At 60.9% G+C, this 17,119-nt stretch overlaps 2 protein-coding genes across 8 annotated transcripts in view; one reads left to right on the forward strand and one right to left on the reverse strand.

Annotated features, from left to right (window-relative positions):
- The window catches only part of AATK (apoptosis associated tyrosine kinase), a gene marked incomplete at both ends in the record, with an annotated part of 38,146 nt that extends 33,563 nt beyond the window's left edge, over nt 1-4,583 (forward strand). The window contains 4 exons of the mRNA XM_079726394.1: nt 195-2,859; nt 2,966-3,113; nt 3,273-3,449; nt 4,543-4,583. Coding sequence (XP_079582520.1) covers nt 195-2,859; nt 2,966-3,113; nt 3,273-3,449; nt 4,543-4,583 — 3,031 coding nt within the window. The remainder of the gene's footprint in view (nt 1-194; nt 2,860-2,965; nt 3,114-3,272; nt 3,450-4,542) is intronic.
- Nucleotides 4,584-6,927: 2,344 nt separating this feature from the next.
- BAIAP2 (BAR/IMD domain containing adaptor protein 2) overlaps nt 6,928-17,119 on the reverse strand; it is a gene marked incomplete at its 3' end in the record, with an annotated part of 70,270 nt that continues 60,078 nt past the window's right edge. For 3 of the 7 annotated variants that reach the window (XM_079726455.1, XM_079726457.1, XM_079726454.1), the window contains exons 13-14: nt 15,570-15,604; nt 14,404-14,812 (exon numbers count right to left, since the gene is read on the reverse strand). In XM_079726455.1, coding sequence (XP_079582581.1) covers nt 14,782-14,812; nt 15,570-15,604 — 66 coding nt within the window. Of the gene's footprint in view, nt 7,149-12,838; nt 12,867-13,269; nt 14,813-15,569; nt 15,605-17,119 lie in introns of those variants that run through there. The other 4 variants (XM_079726452.1, XM_079726456.1, XM_079726453.1 and 1 more) reach the window with 4 other exon arrangements.

A 17,119-nucleotide genomic window follows, 5' to 3' on the forward strand; every position in this document is an offset into this window, starting at 1 on the left:
GTTTCCCACACCACCGCGCCCACTTTAGGAGATGCCCCTAACTGCCCTCAGGGGATTCTGAGTGTGAGAAGGGGCGGAACTCAGACCCTCATGCTGAGGGTCGACTGGCTCACTCCCTGGGGGTTGGGGTCCTGGCCAGGCACTACTACCCGTGGGGGGGCAGGGACTGAGCCCCAGGGCATCCCTTCCTGCAGGTATGAGGTGATGCAGTTCTGCTGGCTGCAGCCTGAGCAGCGGCCGACGGCCGAGGAGGTGCACCTGCTGCTGTCCTACTTGTGTGCCAAGGGTGCCACCGAGGCGGAGGAGGAGTTTGAGCGGCGCTGGCGCTCACTGCGGCCTGGCGGGGGTGGCGCAGGCCCCGGGCTGGGGGCGGCAGGCCTGGCACTGGGGGGCATGGGCGAGCTTGCGGCCACCTCATCCTTCCCACTGCTGGAGCAGTTTGCTGGCGACAGCTTCCACACGGATGGTGACGACGTGCTGACGGTGACTGAGACGAGCCGTGGCCTCAACTTCGAGTACAAGTGGGAAGCGGGCCGCGGCTCCGAGGCCTTCCCGCCGCCTGAGGGCGCACTGAGTCCGGGCCGAGTCGCGCGTCTGCAGGAGCACTGCGTCCCTGACGGCGCTCCCCCAGGCGTGGTGCCGGTGCTCAGCGCTCACAGCCCTTCGGTGGGCAGTGAGTACTTCATCCGCCTGGAAGACCCCACGCCTGCCGCAGGTCACGACCCCGACTGTGCCGGCTGTGTCCCCAGCACCCTCGCCGCTACCCTGCGCCCCGACGGCAGTGACCATGATGACGACTCTGACGGCAGCGTGGCTGCTTCGCCGGTCATGGAGCCACTGCTGGGCCACGCGCCGCCCGCTGATGGCCCCTGGGGCCACTGCGACTACTACCCATGCAGGAGCCATGCCCGTGACCTGCCTTGCACCTCACGCTCACCCTCACCCTCACCGGAGACCCCAATGCTGGCAGAGCCCAGAGCAGAGGATATTGACTGGGGCGTGGGGGCATTCTGCCCGCCCTTCTTTGAGGACCCGCTGGGCACATCCCCCTCCGGGAGCTCCGGGGCCCAACCATCCCCAGGTGGGGAAGAGCTGGGGGAGGCTGAGATGCCCAGGGCTGCCCAGCATGGACACTGGAGCTCCAATGTATCTGCCAACAACAACAGCAGCAGCAGCCGCGCACCAGAGTTCTGGGTCCCGGGCCTCTCAGGATACACGGACTGCTGCCCTGGTGTGAAGCAGGCCCTACAGACGGTCCCTGAGCTGGGCCATCCTCTGATCCCAGAGGACCCCCGAGAGCCTCTCCTTGGGCCAAAGGGGGCCTCCTCTGGTAAGGAGCTGGGCCACTGCCTTGGCCTCCCCCATCTGTATCCTACTGAGGGCCTGACACCTGCCCCGTGCCTGGTCACACCCCCCTGGACAGAGGCAGCCAGAAGTGGTGGTGACAGCCCCCAGGCAGAGCCCAGGCTTGCAGAGGAGGCCGAGGGCTCCGCTGGACTCCAGCTGCCCCTTCCCTCCATCCCATCCCCATCCCAGGAGGGAGCCCTGCTTCCTGCCGAGGAGGCCAGCACCCCGCCCACCCTGCCTGCCTCACCCACGCCCACTGGCAGCCCACAGCCTGCCACCGAGCCAGTCCAGGCCCTGGACAGCGACAGTGGCAGCAGCTCCCCTGAGCTGGAGGCACCAGGCAGTGAAGACGAGGACACGACTGAGGCCACTTCTGGTGTCTTCACTGACTTGTCCAGCGACGGCCCGCAGGCTGAGAAACCAGATGTGACACCAGCCTTCCGCTCCCTACAGAAGCAGGTGGGGACCCCTGACTCCTTGGACTCCCTGGACATCCCATCCTCAGCCAGTGATGGCGGCTCTGAGGTCTTCAGCCCATTAGCTGTTGGCACCCCTGGCGGGCAGCCCCGAGCCCTGGACAGCGGCTATGACACGGAGAACTACGAGTCCCCTGAGTTTGTACTCAAGGAGGCGCATGAGGCCTGTGAGCCTGAGGCCTTTGAGGAGCTGGCCTCAGAGGGTGAGAGCCCCGGGCCAGAGACTCGTCTCTCCGCCTCCCTGGGTGGCCTCAGCGAGAAGAATCCCTACCGCGACTCTGCCTACTTCTCAGACCTGGACACGGAGCCAGAGCCCACCTTGGGCCCCAAGGAGAAGCAAGGAGGTGTCCCAGTCCCCGGGCCAGAGCCCGATCTGGAGAGCCCGAAGAGCCCCAGGCTGCTGTCTGTACTGCCTTCCCCTGAGTTGGGGATGCTTGGGGAGGCACAGGGCTCTGGCCCCAGGGAGGTGCCGCCACAGCCACTGCCTGAGGACTCTTCCCCAGAGCCAAGCGCCTGCCCCAGGGGCCCCAGGCTGGAGCCTCCCTGGCCCCAAGACCCAGCCCAGGTGCCGCCCATGCCCAGCCCCGGGCGCTCTAAGATTTTCCTGCTGACTCCGGTCCGGCCCAGCTCAGAAAGCCACCGCCCCGAGCTCCAGGAGACCCTGGGACTGCTGTCAGGGTCGGGCCTGCAGGAACGGACAGGGGGCCCAGGTGCCCCCAGAACCCCACTCTGCCTGGCCCTGCCGTCAGTCCCCGCGGCTCCAGAGGGGCGGCCGGAGGAGGAAGAGGAGGACAGCGAAGACAGTGACGAGTCGGACGAGGAGCTCCGCTGCTACAGCATCCAGGAGCCGAGCGAGGAGAGTGAGGAGGAGGCACCACCTGTGCCAGTGGTGGTGGCGGAGAGCCAGAGTGCGCGCAACCTGCGCAGCCTGCTTAAGATGCCCAGCCTGCTGTCCGAGGCCTTCTGCGAGGACCTGGAGCGCAAGAAGAAAGCTGTGTCCTTCTTCGACGACGTCACTGTCTACCTCTTTGACCAGGTGGGCGGCCGCCCTGGGTGGGCCCTGCGTGGGCCCTGCGTGGGGAGTGGGGGGTCTGCGGTGGGACGGGAAGCCATGGGAGACTCCTGCTGTTCTGATCCTCCAGGAAAGCCCCACCCGGGAGCTCGGGGAGCCCTTCCCCGGTGCCAAGGAGTCGTCCCCCACGTTCCCGGCGGGCAGCCCGGGCTCCCCCAACACCCTCGGCCGGTCTCGGCGGGCTGACCGCTCCCCCGGCGGCCCTGCGGCCGAAGAGGGTGAGCTGGAGGCGGGGTGACGCGGCGGCGAGGGTGGGGCAACGGGGGTGGGGGTGGATCCTCATGGAGGCGGGGCAACAAGGCGTGGGGGGTGCTGTGACTTGCTGGTGGGCGGGGTCTCCCCCATGCGGTCCACAACTGACGGCGGGCCCCTCGCAGGCGGAGGATTCGAGTGGGACGATGGCCTCCCGCTGACGCCGGCCCAGGAGCCCGCTCCGCGCGTCCCTGCTGCGCCCGCCAAGCCCAGCCCCTTCTCTCGCTTCACTGTCTCACCAGCGCCTGCGTCCCGCTTCTCCATCACGCACGTCTCCGACTCGGACTCCGGGTCCGTGGGAGGTGAGGCTGCGGTGGGGCTGGCAGGAGGGGATGCCGAGTCAGGACAGTGGTGAGGGCGGCCGGGAAGGGCACCTGCTGGGTGCGAGGCCCTGCGCTCGTTATTTCTCGTTTTCTGGACAAGCTCAGTTTTCAGACGGGGAAACTGAGGCTCAGAGAGGTCAGGTCACGCCAGGCCTGTTTGTTGTGGCCACCCTGTTATGTTTCCTCGCCGCCCTGAGGAGATGCAGTGCCCCAGACAAAGCTGGCTCAGCACTCTCAGGATGTAGGCTGGATGCCACTCCCTGCGGCCCCTCCCCCCCGTCCCGCTCTTTTCTCCCTCCTCCGAAGGCACCAGGCTGGACACTGAGTGCCCCCCACCCTGCTCTCTGACCTGCAGCAGCCTCTCTTGCCAGAACCTTCCCAGCCCCTGCTGGTCTGCCTCATCCACACCCCCCGCCATCTCAGATCTAATGGCTTGTCCAGAGATGGTGGTGGTGGCTCAGGTGCCCAGGTGGGGCCCTACTCAGGGGCCTTAGCTCACCCCTCCCTCCAAGCTCCACTCCTGTCAACCTCAGACCAGGTGGGCTCATACCTGCCCAGTTGCCACCACCCCATTCTGCTAGGCTCCCCTGAAAGCTCGCCTCCACTAAGATGCGCCTAGTTATCTTGTCCCCTAGGCAGACCCAGCCCCTCCCTTGCGGCCCTTGGCCTGTGGCTGCAGCCTTTAGGGAAGGATCTGCTGGCCTGTTTGTGTCACAGTGTGCCCTTAATGGATATCTGAACAAGCAAGCAGGTCACCAAGAGGCAAGTATGTGACCCTGGCCAGCCCAGTCCTGTTCAGGTCTCAGTTTCCCCACCTGTGAAAAGAGGACTCAGAGGGCTGATGCTGAGCTTTGTTAGGCCCGATCCCTGGTGATGTGGTGGGAAGGATAATCGTCTGGCTCCTACCTAGGTAGGCAGGCAGGCCTGCTGCAGCCCCAGCTGCTCAGTGGCCCCTAAGCCAGGGATTGAGGCCAGGTGAAAGTCTGGGGGAGGGGACTCTGGCTGTCCTTGGAGGGAAGGGTGCTCTCAGGAGTCCCTGTGGCCCCAGTGTCTCCCTAAACATGTTTGCCAGGTCCTACAGCAGGTGCTGGGGGCAGCTGTAAAGAGGCCTGAGCCCCAGGCAGCCCCTGCTTGGAGCCCCTGCCGGTTTTCTTCCCGGCAGCAGCGAGGATGGTGACCAAGAGTGGTGGGGACTTGCATCCTGGCAGTGGTCAGCAGTGGCGTCCAGGCGCTTCGGTGCCCCACGCAGCACCCTGGAGGAGCAGGGTAGGACGAGAGGCCCCTCTCTGGCGCTGGACATTAGAGCATCTGTGCACACCAGCCCCGTGCTGCCCCGGGGGCAGGATTTGTCCTGGACAGACACTTGGGTTTGCTGCTAGGCCCTAGGGATGCCCTACAGCCGCCCCTCACCCTGAAGCTGCCCCCTCCCCCCGGCCCCCCCGCTGTCAAGACTGCTTGGCCTCTGAGGCCAGGGGCCCTCGCACGCCCTGCCCACAGGTTCCTGTGGTGTGTTGCAGGCTGCTGTGTCCTCACCCCAGGTGAGAGGGCAGGTACAGGCCTCCTAGGACGGCCTCTCCCTGCCCCCTTTGCTCCTTCTGCCGGTTCAGGGTTTGCTCAGTGCAAGAGGAGGACACCAGGCTCGTGTGTCCCCGCTCCAAGTCTGTGGCTGTTTCCCCTTCACTGAATCAGACCGTAAGCTCTCCCTCCCCCACAGGGTCTGGGCCGGCTTCTGCCTGGGTCCCACTGGAGCCCTGCGAGGGGACTGAGGTGGGCAGCCCAAAAGATGGGGGGGCTTTCAGGTCGCAGTCCTGCTGCTTCAGCCCGTCTAGAGGTGCCTGTGGCTCCCCTCTGTAAGGTAGGGCCCAGCTGCCAAAGGAAAGTGGGGGCTGCCCCCCACGGTCAGTGTCAGGGGGTTCCTACCACAAGGATGGAGACAGTGGGAAGGGGTGGAGCTGGGAGGGAGGCTGGGGCAGGGCAGCACAGGGGGTATTTTTGTAACGCTGTTGTCGGAACAGAGGGAAGGGGGATGCTTTTAAGTTATTGTTGCCAAAGAGACGTAAAATTTATTGTTGCTTTTGGGGTGTGGGTGGGGACTTGTTTTGAGTTTGTTTTTTGTTTATTTGAGGCTTATGATGCTGGTACAATGATCGTCTTGTTCCTTTCTTGTCTGTTTTTTAAGAGAAATCAAAGCTAAGGAAAAAAGCCTTCATGCTAAGTGTGTTTTCTTTTGGAGTCTGCAGATAAAGCCTTGGGCAGGAGGGGGCATGGGCCGTGCTGGGGTGGGGTCCCTATAGTCCCTTCTGACCACTGGGGGATGCAGGAGGGAGACCACCCCTTCCTCTAGCTGTCCTTGGCACACCTTGGTGGAGGGAGACAGTGACCTTGGGCCCCTAGGGTGCCCAGGTTGGGGTGTCTTCCCAGAACAGGGCCAGCGGACTGACGCCTGCAGCCCTCACTTCCTGCCTGGAAGCTGGCCCTGCCTAGGTAAGGGTGAGAGGGGACCTCTCCGGGAAGCTCTTCCTCCTGCCTCTCCAGGGGTCACCCCTGTCCCTCAGCACGGGGAGGCCGGGTGAGGGGGCGGTGAGCTGGGAGCAAGGCGGGTTGTGAGGAGGTGGGGCCTCTGCGCCCCTCCACCGCAAACATCTGCCCTGGGACCCTGCCTCGCCCCACCCGGCCTGCCTCCAGCTTCTGCAAGGTGAGAGCCTCTGGGGTCCCGCCCCCTGTGCTTCGTGTTCTGGGCTGTGGGCAGAGCCCCTCCTGGGAGGGTCTGGGAGGAGCAAGCGAACGCTGCCCAGAACATCTCCTGAGGTAAGGACTGCTGTCACCAACGTGGTTGGCACGGCTGTATTTCAGCCTCAAATGTCAAACAGCATGGATCCGATAAAGTTTCTAAAATCTTATATTTCAGCTGAAATATGGAAACAGCCAGAGCATTGAGGGGGCCCACCCAGGAATCCTGGGGCAGGACCCCCTCAATGGCACACAGCTTGGGGAGCCAGGCCACAGCCCCGACCACCCTGGGGACAGGGAGGAGAGCCGGGGGCCCTGCAGCCAGTTCTGGATGGGAGTTAGGGTGTGGGCAGGGAGAAACTGGGACAGAGAGGCCCACAAAACTGCCAGTGGGAGGGGGGAGAATCAGCAAATCCCCAATAAAGGGTCTGCCAGGAAGTTGTGCTCGTAACAGATCCAAGGAAGGGGGGCAGGCCCTCGCCCCTGCACGCTGCTGCAGGCACGTACAGGTGGGCAGCCTCGTTACTGACCAGACAGGGGCTCCCCTTTACAAGCTGATGCGACGGCCCTCCCTGCACCCTGGGGGCTCCCTGGCCCACACAACAGATGGGCCTGATCCAAAAGGTTGGCCGCACAGCCCAGGCAGCAGGTCCCCCGCTCCAGGGGCCAGCCCCCCTCATTCTCCTTGGCCACGGCCACGCCACCTCCTGACCCTATAGGAACAGCCGGGGTCCAGCCCAGGCCAGACTGAGGTGGGGGCAGAAGGGCTTGGAAGGAGAGAATTCTCTAAATGGGGAGCAAGCAGATTGTAACAAAACAGGTTACAGGTCAGGGTGGGGGAGGAGGGGCCCCACGGGCAGTGGGTGCAGACGTGGCCGTCAGCTGAGGAGCGGGGCAGACCTGTCATTGGTCACCGTCGGCTTCAGCTGGACGCTGGCGAAGGGATTCCTGAGAAGAGGAGAGAAGAGTGGTTTTAGTGGTTTTCGGGAGGGGTGCTGAGTGCCGTCCTGCGGCCACAGACGGCACCCACCTGGACCCCGACGGCCCAGCCTCTGAGCTCAGGGCCCGGGGGTGGCAGAGGCCGCGGGGGAGAGCCAGAAAGGGGTGCTGTCCGCAAGGCCAGCTGAGCCCCAGCACGCCATCCTCTGCTCACCGCCCCCAGGTGCCCCACCTCGAACCGTCAACCCTCCCAAAGGCAGGGTGGGTGGGCATGGGGGGGCCCTCCACATCAGCCCCGGTCCTTTCTCTGCAACCTGAGGCAGCCCCACATAAGCTGCACCCGAGCTCCGTGCGCCGCCCCCCAAGGCCAAGCACCTCCCCGCCACCTGCCCGAGAGTAGCGGCTGAGCCCGTCTGCAAGGACACAGCTGTTGACACATAGAGCCACAGCTCAGCAGAGCACACAAGCCCAGCCCATGCATCCTGGGGACCCAGAGAGTGGCCCGCCCCATGCCGACACGACAGACACGAGGCGCAGGCACCCCAGCGGCAAGGGGGCTGGCAGGAGTGGACGCCCGCAGCCCCTGCGGAGGGGCTGACCGCCTCCTCAGAGAGGAGCCCTGCCCGTCCCTGAGTGCCGAGGCCGCGGCTGACGGACACAGACGGATGCACCAGACAAGGGGCTGAGATGGAACGAGATGAGTGCAGGGTGGGGCTGGCACCTGGCCTCGTGCTCACGGAGGCCTCTCCTCCTTGGGTTCGGTGGGCTCCGAGGACCTGCCCAGGCGGGGACGGCACAGGAGAGCAGCCCAGGGGACGTCAGTCCCAAGGGTGACAGCACGATGGCACGTGGGACACAGAGGGCTCGGCCTGAACGGGAGCCGTTACCTGGGGCAGGAGTGGCCTCTGACGTGGCTGGGCGTCCACAGGAGCTGGGTGAGCGCTCTGTCCAGGTGCCCAGGAAGATAGAACGTGGGGTGGGCAACTCTGTGTTTGCCTGAGGACCTGGCATTTTCTAAGACACTGAGGCACTTTGGACTCAGTTGTTCAAAGGATGAACTAGTGAGAGGAGACTGATGGAGCACTGTGTGGCTTCTGTGTCTCCAAGGTGCTGCCTGACAGTTGGCAGCACCTGCAGCCATTCCGCCCCTGCCTCGGAACATCTGCACCTGATGAAAGGCCCTTCCAGCTGGCGGGGCCTCAGTCTCCCTCATTCAGGTCCTCTCTGGCCTCCCAGGCTTGGGTCTGAGCAGATGTGCTTCGGCCCCACTGGCCCCAGGTAGGGGCGGCCTAGAGGTTCTGCTGTGACCAGCGTCCTCTGCCCCGGGATGGAGGATGCAGGGCAGCCATGGTGGCGGCCGCCTTGACTGGACTCTGGTCTTAGAGGAGGGCTCCATGCCCTTGGAGGTCTGCAGCCAGGGTCATGGTGCGGGGTCTTGTGGGGCTAGAAATGGGGCAGGTTTGTCCATCCAGAGTCAGGGACCCAGCAGGGGAAGGGACCCAGAGAAAGGGAGGATGGCGCCTGTGCTGACCAGAGCCAGGGGCTAAAGGGAGTTCCAGCCAGGTGTGTCCTGACGCACCTACATTCTCATCAGAAAGGGTCAGTGACCAGCCACGTGTAAATCAACGAAGTTACAACACACCCTCAAACCATATACAAAAATAAACTCAAAATGGCTTATAGACTTAAATGTAAGACATGACACCATAAAACTCCTAGAAGAAAACATAGGCAAAACATTCTCTGACATAAATCGTACCAATATTTTCTTAGGTCAGTCTCCCAAGGCAATAAAAACAAAAGCAAAAATAAACCAATGGGACCTAATCAAACTTACAAGCTTTTGCACAGCAAAGGAAACCGTAAACAAACAAAAAGACGACCTACAGATTGGGAGAAGATACTTGCAAATGATGCGACTGACAAGGGCTTAATTTCCAAAATATACAAACAGCTCATACCTCTCAACAACAAAAAAACCAAAGAACCCAATCAAAAAATGGGCAGAAGAGCTATCTAGACATTTGTCCAAAGAAGACATACAGATGGCCAACAGGCACATGAAAAGATGTTCAACATTGCTAATTATTAGAGAAATGCAAATCAAAACCACAATGAGGTACCACCTCACACTGGTCAGAATGGCCATCATTAAGAAGTCTACAAAAGGGAACTTCCCTACACTGTTGGTGGGAGATTGGTGCAGGCACTATGGAAAACAGTATGGAGGTTCCCCCCAAAACTAGAGTTGCCATGTGATCCAGATGAAACTATAATTCAAAAAGATACATGCACCCCTATGTTCACAGCAGCACTATTCACACTAGCCAAAACACGGAAACAACCTAAATGTCCACTGACAGATAAATGAATAAAGAAGATGTGGTATATACACAATGGAATATTACTAAGCCATAAAAAAGAATGAAATAATGCCATTTGCAGCAACATGAATAGACCTAGAGATTCTCATACGAAGTGAAGAACGACAAATAGCATATGATATCACTTATATGTAAAATCTAAAAAAAATTATATAAATGAACTTAATCTACAAAACAGACTCACAGACATAGAGAACAGACTTGTGGTTGCCAAGGAGGAAGAGGGGTGGGTTGGCAGTTTGGGATTAGCAAATGAAAACTATTATATATAGAATGGATAGACAACAAGGTCCTACCGTATATCACAGGGAATTCTATTCAGTGTATCCTGTGATAATCCGTAATGGATAAGAATATAAAAAAGAATGTATATATGGGTATAACAATCACTTTGCTATATGACAGAAATTAACACAACACTGTAAATCAACTATACTTCAATTTAAAAAAAGGGGGTCAGGGCTTCCCTGGTGGCGCAGTGGTTGAGAGTCCGCCTGCCGATGCAGGGGACGCGGGTTCATGCCCCGGTCCGGGAAGATCCCACATGCCGTGGAGCGGCTGGGCCCGTGAGCCATGGCCGCTGAGCCTGCGCGTCCGGAGCCTGTGCTCCGCAACGGGAGAGGCCACAACAGTGAGAGGCCTGCTTACAGCAAAAAAAAAAAAAAAAAAAAAAAAAAAAGGGGTCAGTGGCAAACCCACACTGCCACCTGAACCAGGAAGACCTCCCTGAAGAGGGTGTCTGGCCTCTGACCCACACCGTCCTCTTCTCCTCCCCGGAAAACAGCGTGACCACGGAAGAAGCATGTGCTGTCCACACTGCAGGTTCTGAGGAAGCAGGTGGCAGCCGTAATCACTCCAGACCTCTGGAGCGACTCCCTCCTGCAGCCCCAACCAGAGACCCCTGGGTGGGACACTCCCACCCTTCAGCATCAGAGGAAGTGTGAGGCCCCCTTGGGTGCTCACCACCTTCTGGGATGTTCTGTGAAAGAACAGGCTTAAGAGCTACCCCCCGGGGAGGGCATCTGAGTGACCCCAGGTGAGGGACTTGGGTCAACACTGGGATGACAAAACATGACAAGATTTGGACCTGAGACACTGCCGATCCTGCTGTCCTGCAGACGTCCGTCACTGCCCAGGGGTGGACGCCGGGGCCAATCAACAGCGGACCACGCAGACACAGAACAAGCTCTTCTTGACCCAAATGGGAGACGCTGGAGTACGCGAGGGTCAGTGCTGTCAGGATGCCAGGGCCCCTCCCCAGGCAGGGCCACCAGGCACTCAGGTGGAGGACTGGGGGCTGGGCGCTGTCCCCCTCCTGAGCAGGGACACAGGGACAACCGGTAGCTTTTATACAGCATGGATTTGCACCCTCCGGGGGGCAGGCCTGAAGTCCTGGGCGTGGTGAAGGCAGGCACGAGCCAGGCCCCCCGCCAGGCATGGCTGTCCCCACCACCCAGTCCTCTGCAGACCCTCACAGCCTGACAAGGTGGGACTCCTGCAGCCAAGCAGCATTCGGGTCCAGGCTCACGAAACATCCGTCACTGCGGATTTGGTGGCATCACCTTCAGTTATCTTCTGAATCCACTTCTTGAGTAAGAAAGGTGGTGATTCTGAGAACAGCCCGGTCAGCACGAAGCGTGGCTTGTGTCCTGTGGTGACTCCGGAGCAGAGAAGGAGCGAAGAGCAGTCACAGCATAGATTTCAACTTTCTCCACCTTTTCCTCTTAAAACGTGGCACAACTTCAGAACGTCAGCCCTTCTGGACTTGAGTCGTTCTCGTCCCCAGCCCTCCTCCCAGGGCTGTGAGCTCTGGCAAAGCGGAGCAACGTCCCTCAACCAACCAGAGGTGGCTTGTGACACCTCCGCCCCTGGTAGAATCATCAGGACAGGCAGACCCTGCGGCCACCGTGCTGTGTGCTCCCAGGGATGAGTGCACCCCCGCCCGCCGTGCCCCTGGGGTTCTGCCCTGGGGGTTCTAGGCAGAGGCCATATGAGCCTCCCTGAGCCTTCACCCCCTTCCAGTACCTCCAGTGGGTGAGATCAGCTGGGCTCCACCAGCTCAGACGGACCACGAGGGCAGTAGAGGTGGGGGTGGGAGATGCAGGTGTCTCAAAGCATCTCGGAAGAAGAGGGACAGATGCAGGGGAGGAGAGTGGCCCAGGTCACCCGCTGCTGAGCCAGGGTCAAAGTCATTTCTCCCATCCCCAATTTCAGGAACACTTGTCTCTAGAGTTTTCCAGAACTCATACTGCAGCTCATCAAGAGAAAGGCAGGAAAAAAACCCCAAACATATATATAGATAAAAAACCCTGGCAGTCCAGTGGTTAGGGCTCTTTGCTTCCACTGCTGGGGGCCCGGATTTGATCCCTGGTCAGGGAACTAAGATCCCACAAGTCGCGCAGTGCGGCCTAAACGAACAAACAAACACACACACAAAAAAACAAGAAAGGCAGCGAAGGAGGGAGAGGGAGAGTCCAGGACTTGCTGGAGTGGTCTGGCTGCCCACAGGGAGGATGGCATCGCCGTGACACCCACAGAGGTGAAGGGATGACCATCTATGTAAAGGGTCCATGTGCCAGCTTCACGCAGCAGACTTCTCAGTGACAGGGCTGGGGTGAGGCAGAGGGGCAGCAGTGCTGCCCAGACCCAGGCACAGGAGCCCAGAGCAGTGGGCTCCCCCTGCATCCCCCCAACCCCAGCCGCTGGCGCTTGCTTTCCAAGGGCACAGGGGAAGGGATCATCACCAGTTGGGAGTTGGAGGAGGCCACCAGGGCCTGCTCTGGAAAGCCTGGAGTAGCCCCTTGGAGCCATGTCAGGGCAGACAGCAGGTGAGCCTGGGCAGAACGGAGCCACTGCATCTGCTCATCCCCTGCGGGGCAGATGCATGCGGCCGCTCTCGTGTGCCTGTGACTCTCACCTGGGCACAGGCCATGGTGCTATCCCCAGACCCATCCTGGTCTCCCCAGCCCTCGAGGGACTGTGATACTCACCAACCCAGGAGCCAGCCAGGCCGGGCTCAGACCCACGCCCAGGGACCGGTCTGAGGGGCACTCAGCCAAAGAAGCCCAAAGCCAGCCTCGCAGCTGATCACCAGGCTTCACCCCGGTTATGGCCAAAGCACCCAGCAGAAGCAACAGGGAACCCAGACAGAGGGCCAGGCCAGACCCGCAAGCTTCCAGAGGGAGGAAATCCGAGAGCCCAAGGAGAGTCCAGGGAAGCAAAGACCCGGAGCCGAGAGCAGACGCAGGCTCAGCAGACCCTCGGACCCCAGCATAAGAAAACCAGGGCAACTTACTAACTCTAGTCAGGGGCCGCTCAAAATCTGGCCACTTCCACATCGGCACTGCAAGGAAACACAGGGCTCAGTTGGTGCATGTGGAGCAGGTGGGAGTGAGGTCTGAGGACTCCGAGGGGACATAAGCCAGATGGAGGATGGGGGGACGCCTGGCAGCTAGCGTATGCTGCCAGGAGCATGTGCCACCAGCCACAGGGCAGAGCTGGCTCTCCAGCCCCCAGGGAGGGGTCTGCAGGGAGGAAGCTCCAAGGAGCACATCAGCTCAAGCAGGGCGTCCCTGGATCAGGCCCACGTGGCTCTCACCCAGGGTGCGGGCCTCCCCAGGTGCCCCCAGGGAGAGCAGTATGGCCTGGCACTCTCTGCACCTTGGTTATTCTGTCGGCGAGGAGGCCAGGCTTTGCACGTGGCCCGGACACACGCAGAGGGGCTGGAAGGAGGCGCCACACCCAACTCGATGCAATAAATAAAACTTTTATTCAAACAACTGCAGTACAGGGCACAATTCAGATTAAAAAAAAAAAAAAGACGAAAGGAAACAGGAAAAATATTTTCAGCACTTTACATCTTCATACAAGTTTTGCGGATTTGTGTCTACATTCATCCATTGAGCATGGAATCCCCTGGATTTGAGATCTTTTAGCAAAATTAGAACACCAACATAGAAGGCTCTTTTTACAAAGGTCCATGTTCTGGCTTTGTTTTTTCCTTAATTATAAAACAGGGTCTGTCTGCGTCTTGAGCTGCTTCTCTCACAAATGCTACCAGCCATGTCCTAGTCCACGGGAGGGGGCGGGAGGGTTTTGCTAAATCACATCAGAAAAAGGAGCGTCCACAGCTTCACGGGGGCTCCCGTGGCGGGAAGGGCGGAGCGGCTGCGCCCTCGCTCACTTCCCAGATTCAAGGCATGAAGAGGCAATACCAGTAGCCACTCAGTCCAGCATGTCTGTTTCTGAAGTCACCAAGACACACAGAGAGACGAGAGCATTTAGGGAGGACTGGGCAGGGACTGCCTGCTCCCCGACGGCAGGTGCGGGGGTGTAGCGCCCAGAGCCGCCCTCACTCCTTCACAGGCTGGTTCAAGAAATGATTTCCAGAACACGTGGGGTTGGGGGTGGTCTCTGGAGGTCTTTGGAATGTCCGAGTGCGGCCGGTCCCCCTCCCCGCCAGTGCACTGTGCAGTCACGGTCACGGCGCCCCAAGGCTGGCGCCGCGCTCTGGTCTGTACATCGTCCAACGGCGTCCGGGACAAGGAAGCGGTCAGGAGCCCGGCCTGGCAGGCAGGCAGGGCTGGGGGCTGCGGCCTCCCTCACAGGAGCGGCCAGCTTCCTCAGGAGGCCCCCCGGCTCGGCCCGAGCCCTTCTCTGGGTGCGGCCTGCAAGGATGCCCCCGGGGCCACAAGCCTCGTGGAGCCCCCAGCACCCTCCCTCTCCTGACACAGGTGCCAGCGTGTGCTGGGGGGTCAGATGCAGAGATAACAGTACGTACACCGGAGTCCATGCATATCTGTTTTTGTTTTTCAGGAAAAAAAAGTCCTTTTCCTGTTTTTCATCTTTTTGTTTTTTTGTTTTTTTTGTTTTTTTTAAGATTTTTCTTTTTCTTCAAACTTTTTAGACCTGGCTCACGGTGAGCCTTCAAAGAGGGACAGCGTGTCATGAATACGGCGAATGGGGAGCAGCGGCGAGGACACCCCGCCCGCGCCGCCCGGCGGCAGGTCCCAACACACGGGTGGGGGCATGTAAACATAGGGAGCGGAGATGGGGCAGCACCATGGACCCTGGGGGATCACAGAGTCTGGGGTCACCAACCAAAAGGCGGGGGTGAAGGGGCAAGTGGCAAAGAGAAACAACCCAGGAAGAAACCAACGAGAGCCGAGGAGGAAACCGATGGCGACCAGACAGACGGGGCGGGGGGCAGGGGACGGCGGGAGCTCTTCTGAGCAGCAGCTGCCCGGGGGTCAGCGTCCTCACACTGTGGACACCAGCGTGCCACTGCCGCTGTGAAACAAAGCACAGGACAGCTGCCGGGCCGCACACCTCCCCCGCAACTGCCCTCCCAGCCGTGTGGCTGGCCACCCGGCCCTGGGAGAGTGGTGACAGGAGACCCCCAGAGACCGGACAAGGGCTGAGCCCGGGTCAGGGGTTCAGGAGGCTGCAGCCCTGAGCCATCTGCACCAGCCTGGGCTGGTTCTGGGGAGACAAGCCCAGGGGCGGGCCCCGCTCCTGGCCGAGGTCTGGACAAGCAGGTCTGGACGCCAGGAAAGAGCAGGGCCACAAAACCACCAGGTGAGGGGGTCATGCTGCAGCTGTGGGCAGCCCGAGGGCCCCACCAGGAAAGAATGGGAGCCCCAGTAGTGGCTGCAGTGGGTCCCTGACTCCGGCCTGGGCACAGGGCCAGGCCCGACTTGCTCCCACCCACCTACCCGCCTGCAAGGGGAGCACGAAGGCAGCTCCAGGAGGGGCTGCTTCCCCCACTCGGTGTTATCTGGGGACCCTGGGCTGCTGCCAGGGGACAGGGCATCCTGCACTGAGGGCCCTGCCCTACAGAGCGGACTGGGGGAAGGCACAGCGTGGTGAAGAACAGAGAACAGGCACCCTGGGCCCTGCTCACTGACTCAGAGTTGAGACACCATGGTCTCCAGCCAGGCCCCAACAGAGCAGGCAGGCCTGGGAGGGAAGCCACCCAACTCCAGCCTCCAGTGGGACAGCTCCCCAAAACCCACAGCTCCCCAAGACGAGTCTCAAAATCCCTTACCTGCTCACGGCCCGTGCCCCGTAATCATCCAAACCCTGGGGAGGAAAGGAAGAAACAGGTCGGGCTGGGGTTCAGGGGGTGAGGCCAGATCTGCAGGGGAGGGTCCCCTCCTAACCCCAGAGTGTACGGTGCTGCCTGCAGCTGAGGACATGAAGGGCCCCTCCCCCCCTCAGCAGTGACCTCCCCAATTCACAGGGATACCGGATGCCTCCGTATCTGGCCAGCGGCCGACGGTGAGCTCACGCTCCCGGGCGCACACAAGACAGATCACCTGATGACGCCCTTCCACCCATGTTCCCTATGGCTCTTAGGCCCTGCAGATCATATGGTAGGAACACCTGGCAGGTGAGGGCTTCTTGGGGAACCCAGAGGCTGAAACCACTGACGGTGGGGCGCTGGGGAGCCGGGTCGGGGAAGCCAGGCTGGCGGAGGCTGGCGTGGGGAGGGCGGCTGCACCAAAGGTCACCCGCACGCCTGCCTCATGCACGGCTGTGCCGGCCCCTGAGCACCCCACACCCAGCCGCAGCTTCCTGGCCCTGAAGCAGCTGCCGCCCCAAAGCCATTGAGGGGTACTGGGGACACCCTCCTCAGCTCTCTAAGCATCAAAACCAAAACCAGCAACCAGGAACCAAGAGCAACAAGCAGTGGTCAGACCTCTCCAGGCCAGGCCAGCTGAGGCCTGGGTAAGGCTGCAGAGGGACTGAAGTGTCTCACTGCTCAACAGCCTGGCCCTGTGACCCCCCGAGGCGCCACACCTCTCCCAAGGCGGGATCAGCCTCTCCCTCCCTGCTGCTTGCCCTGGCCATTGGTCCCAACCTCACCTTATCCGAAAGGTTCCATCCAAGGGTCCGGCCACACCACCTCGGCCTTGCCCCTCTCACCACTTAAACTGTCTCAAATCACGTGTTCACTCTGCCTAAACCGTCAATTCCCTGAAGACAGCTCCCTCCACCCTCGACACCTCATACAGCATGTGCCAGCTGAGTCCTCCTCACAGGAAGGAGAGGTGGGTGAGAACAGGACAGCTGCCGGACAGGGACAGCTGGACAGGGAGAGTCGGCCACCACGTACCCAGAGCCCTTCCCTGCCTCACCCACTTCTGACATCACACTGTCAACATGGGAGCCCCAGCTGTTGGGTCAACTCTCTGGCTGCTCAAACCCTAGAGAAACCTGAGTTCTCTTCTCTTCCTCTCTGCTCTGCCTGGGCTCCCCAACCACCAAACCGAGGAAGGCCCTGCCCTAGAGAGCGGCACCGGAACAGAGCTGCTGGCCCCTGCCTACCACGCAGCCACAGCAGATGAACGTCCTGGAAGCCTGGGCCGCCTCCACCCCACGAGCTTCCCCAGCAGAGCTGTGCAGCACCGTCCACACTCACACCCCAGCCGCGCCTTGACCTCAAGACCACCAGGCACACTGGGGGATCCATCACGAGATCCACCGGGGACACAAGCCTCAGTCTTCTGCCTCTGGTCGCCTGGTACCAGGTGGCCTGACCACGCGTGCCCGGCCCTGCCTCCTAAGGGCCCCAGAAACACGCTAACTAGAAGG

Source organism: Hyperoodon ampullatus, assembly GCF_949752795.1.
Source record: "Hyperoodon ampullatus genome assembly, chromosome: 19".
Classification (NCBI taxonomy): domain Eukaryota; kingdom Metazoa; phylum Chordata; class Mammalia; order Artiodactyla; family Ziphiidae; genus Hyperoodon; species Hyperoodon ampullatus.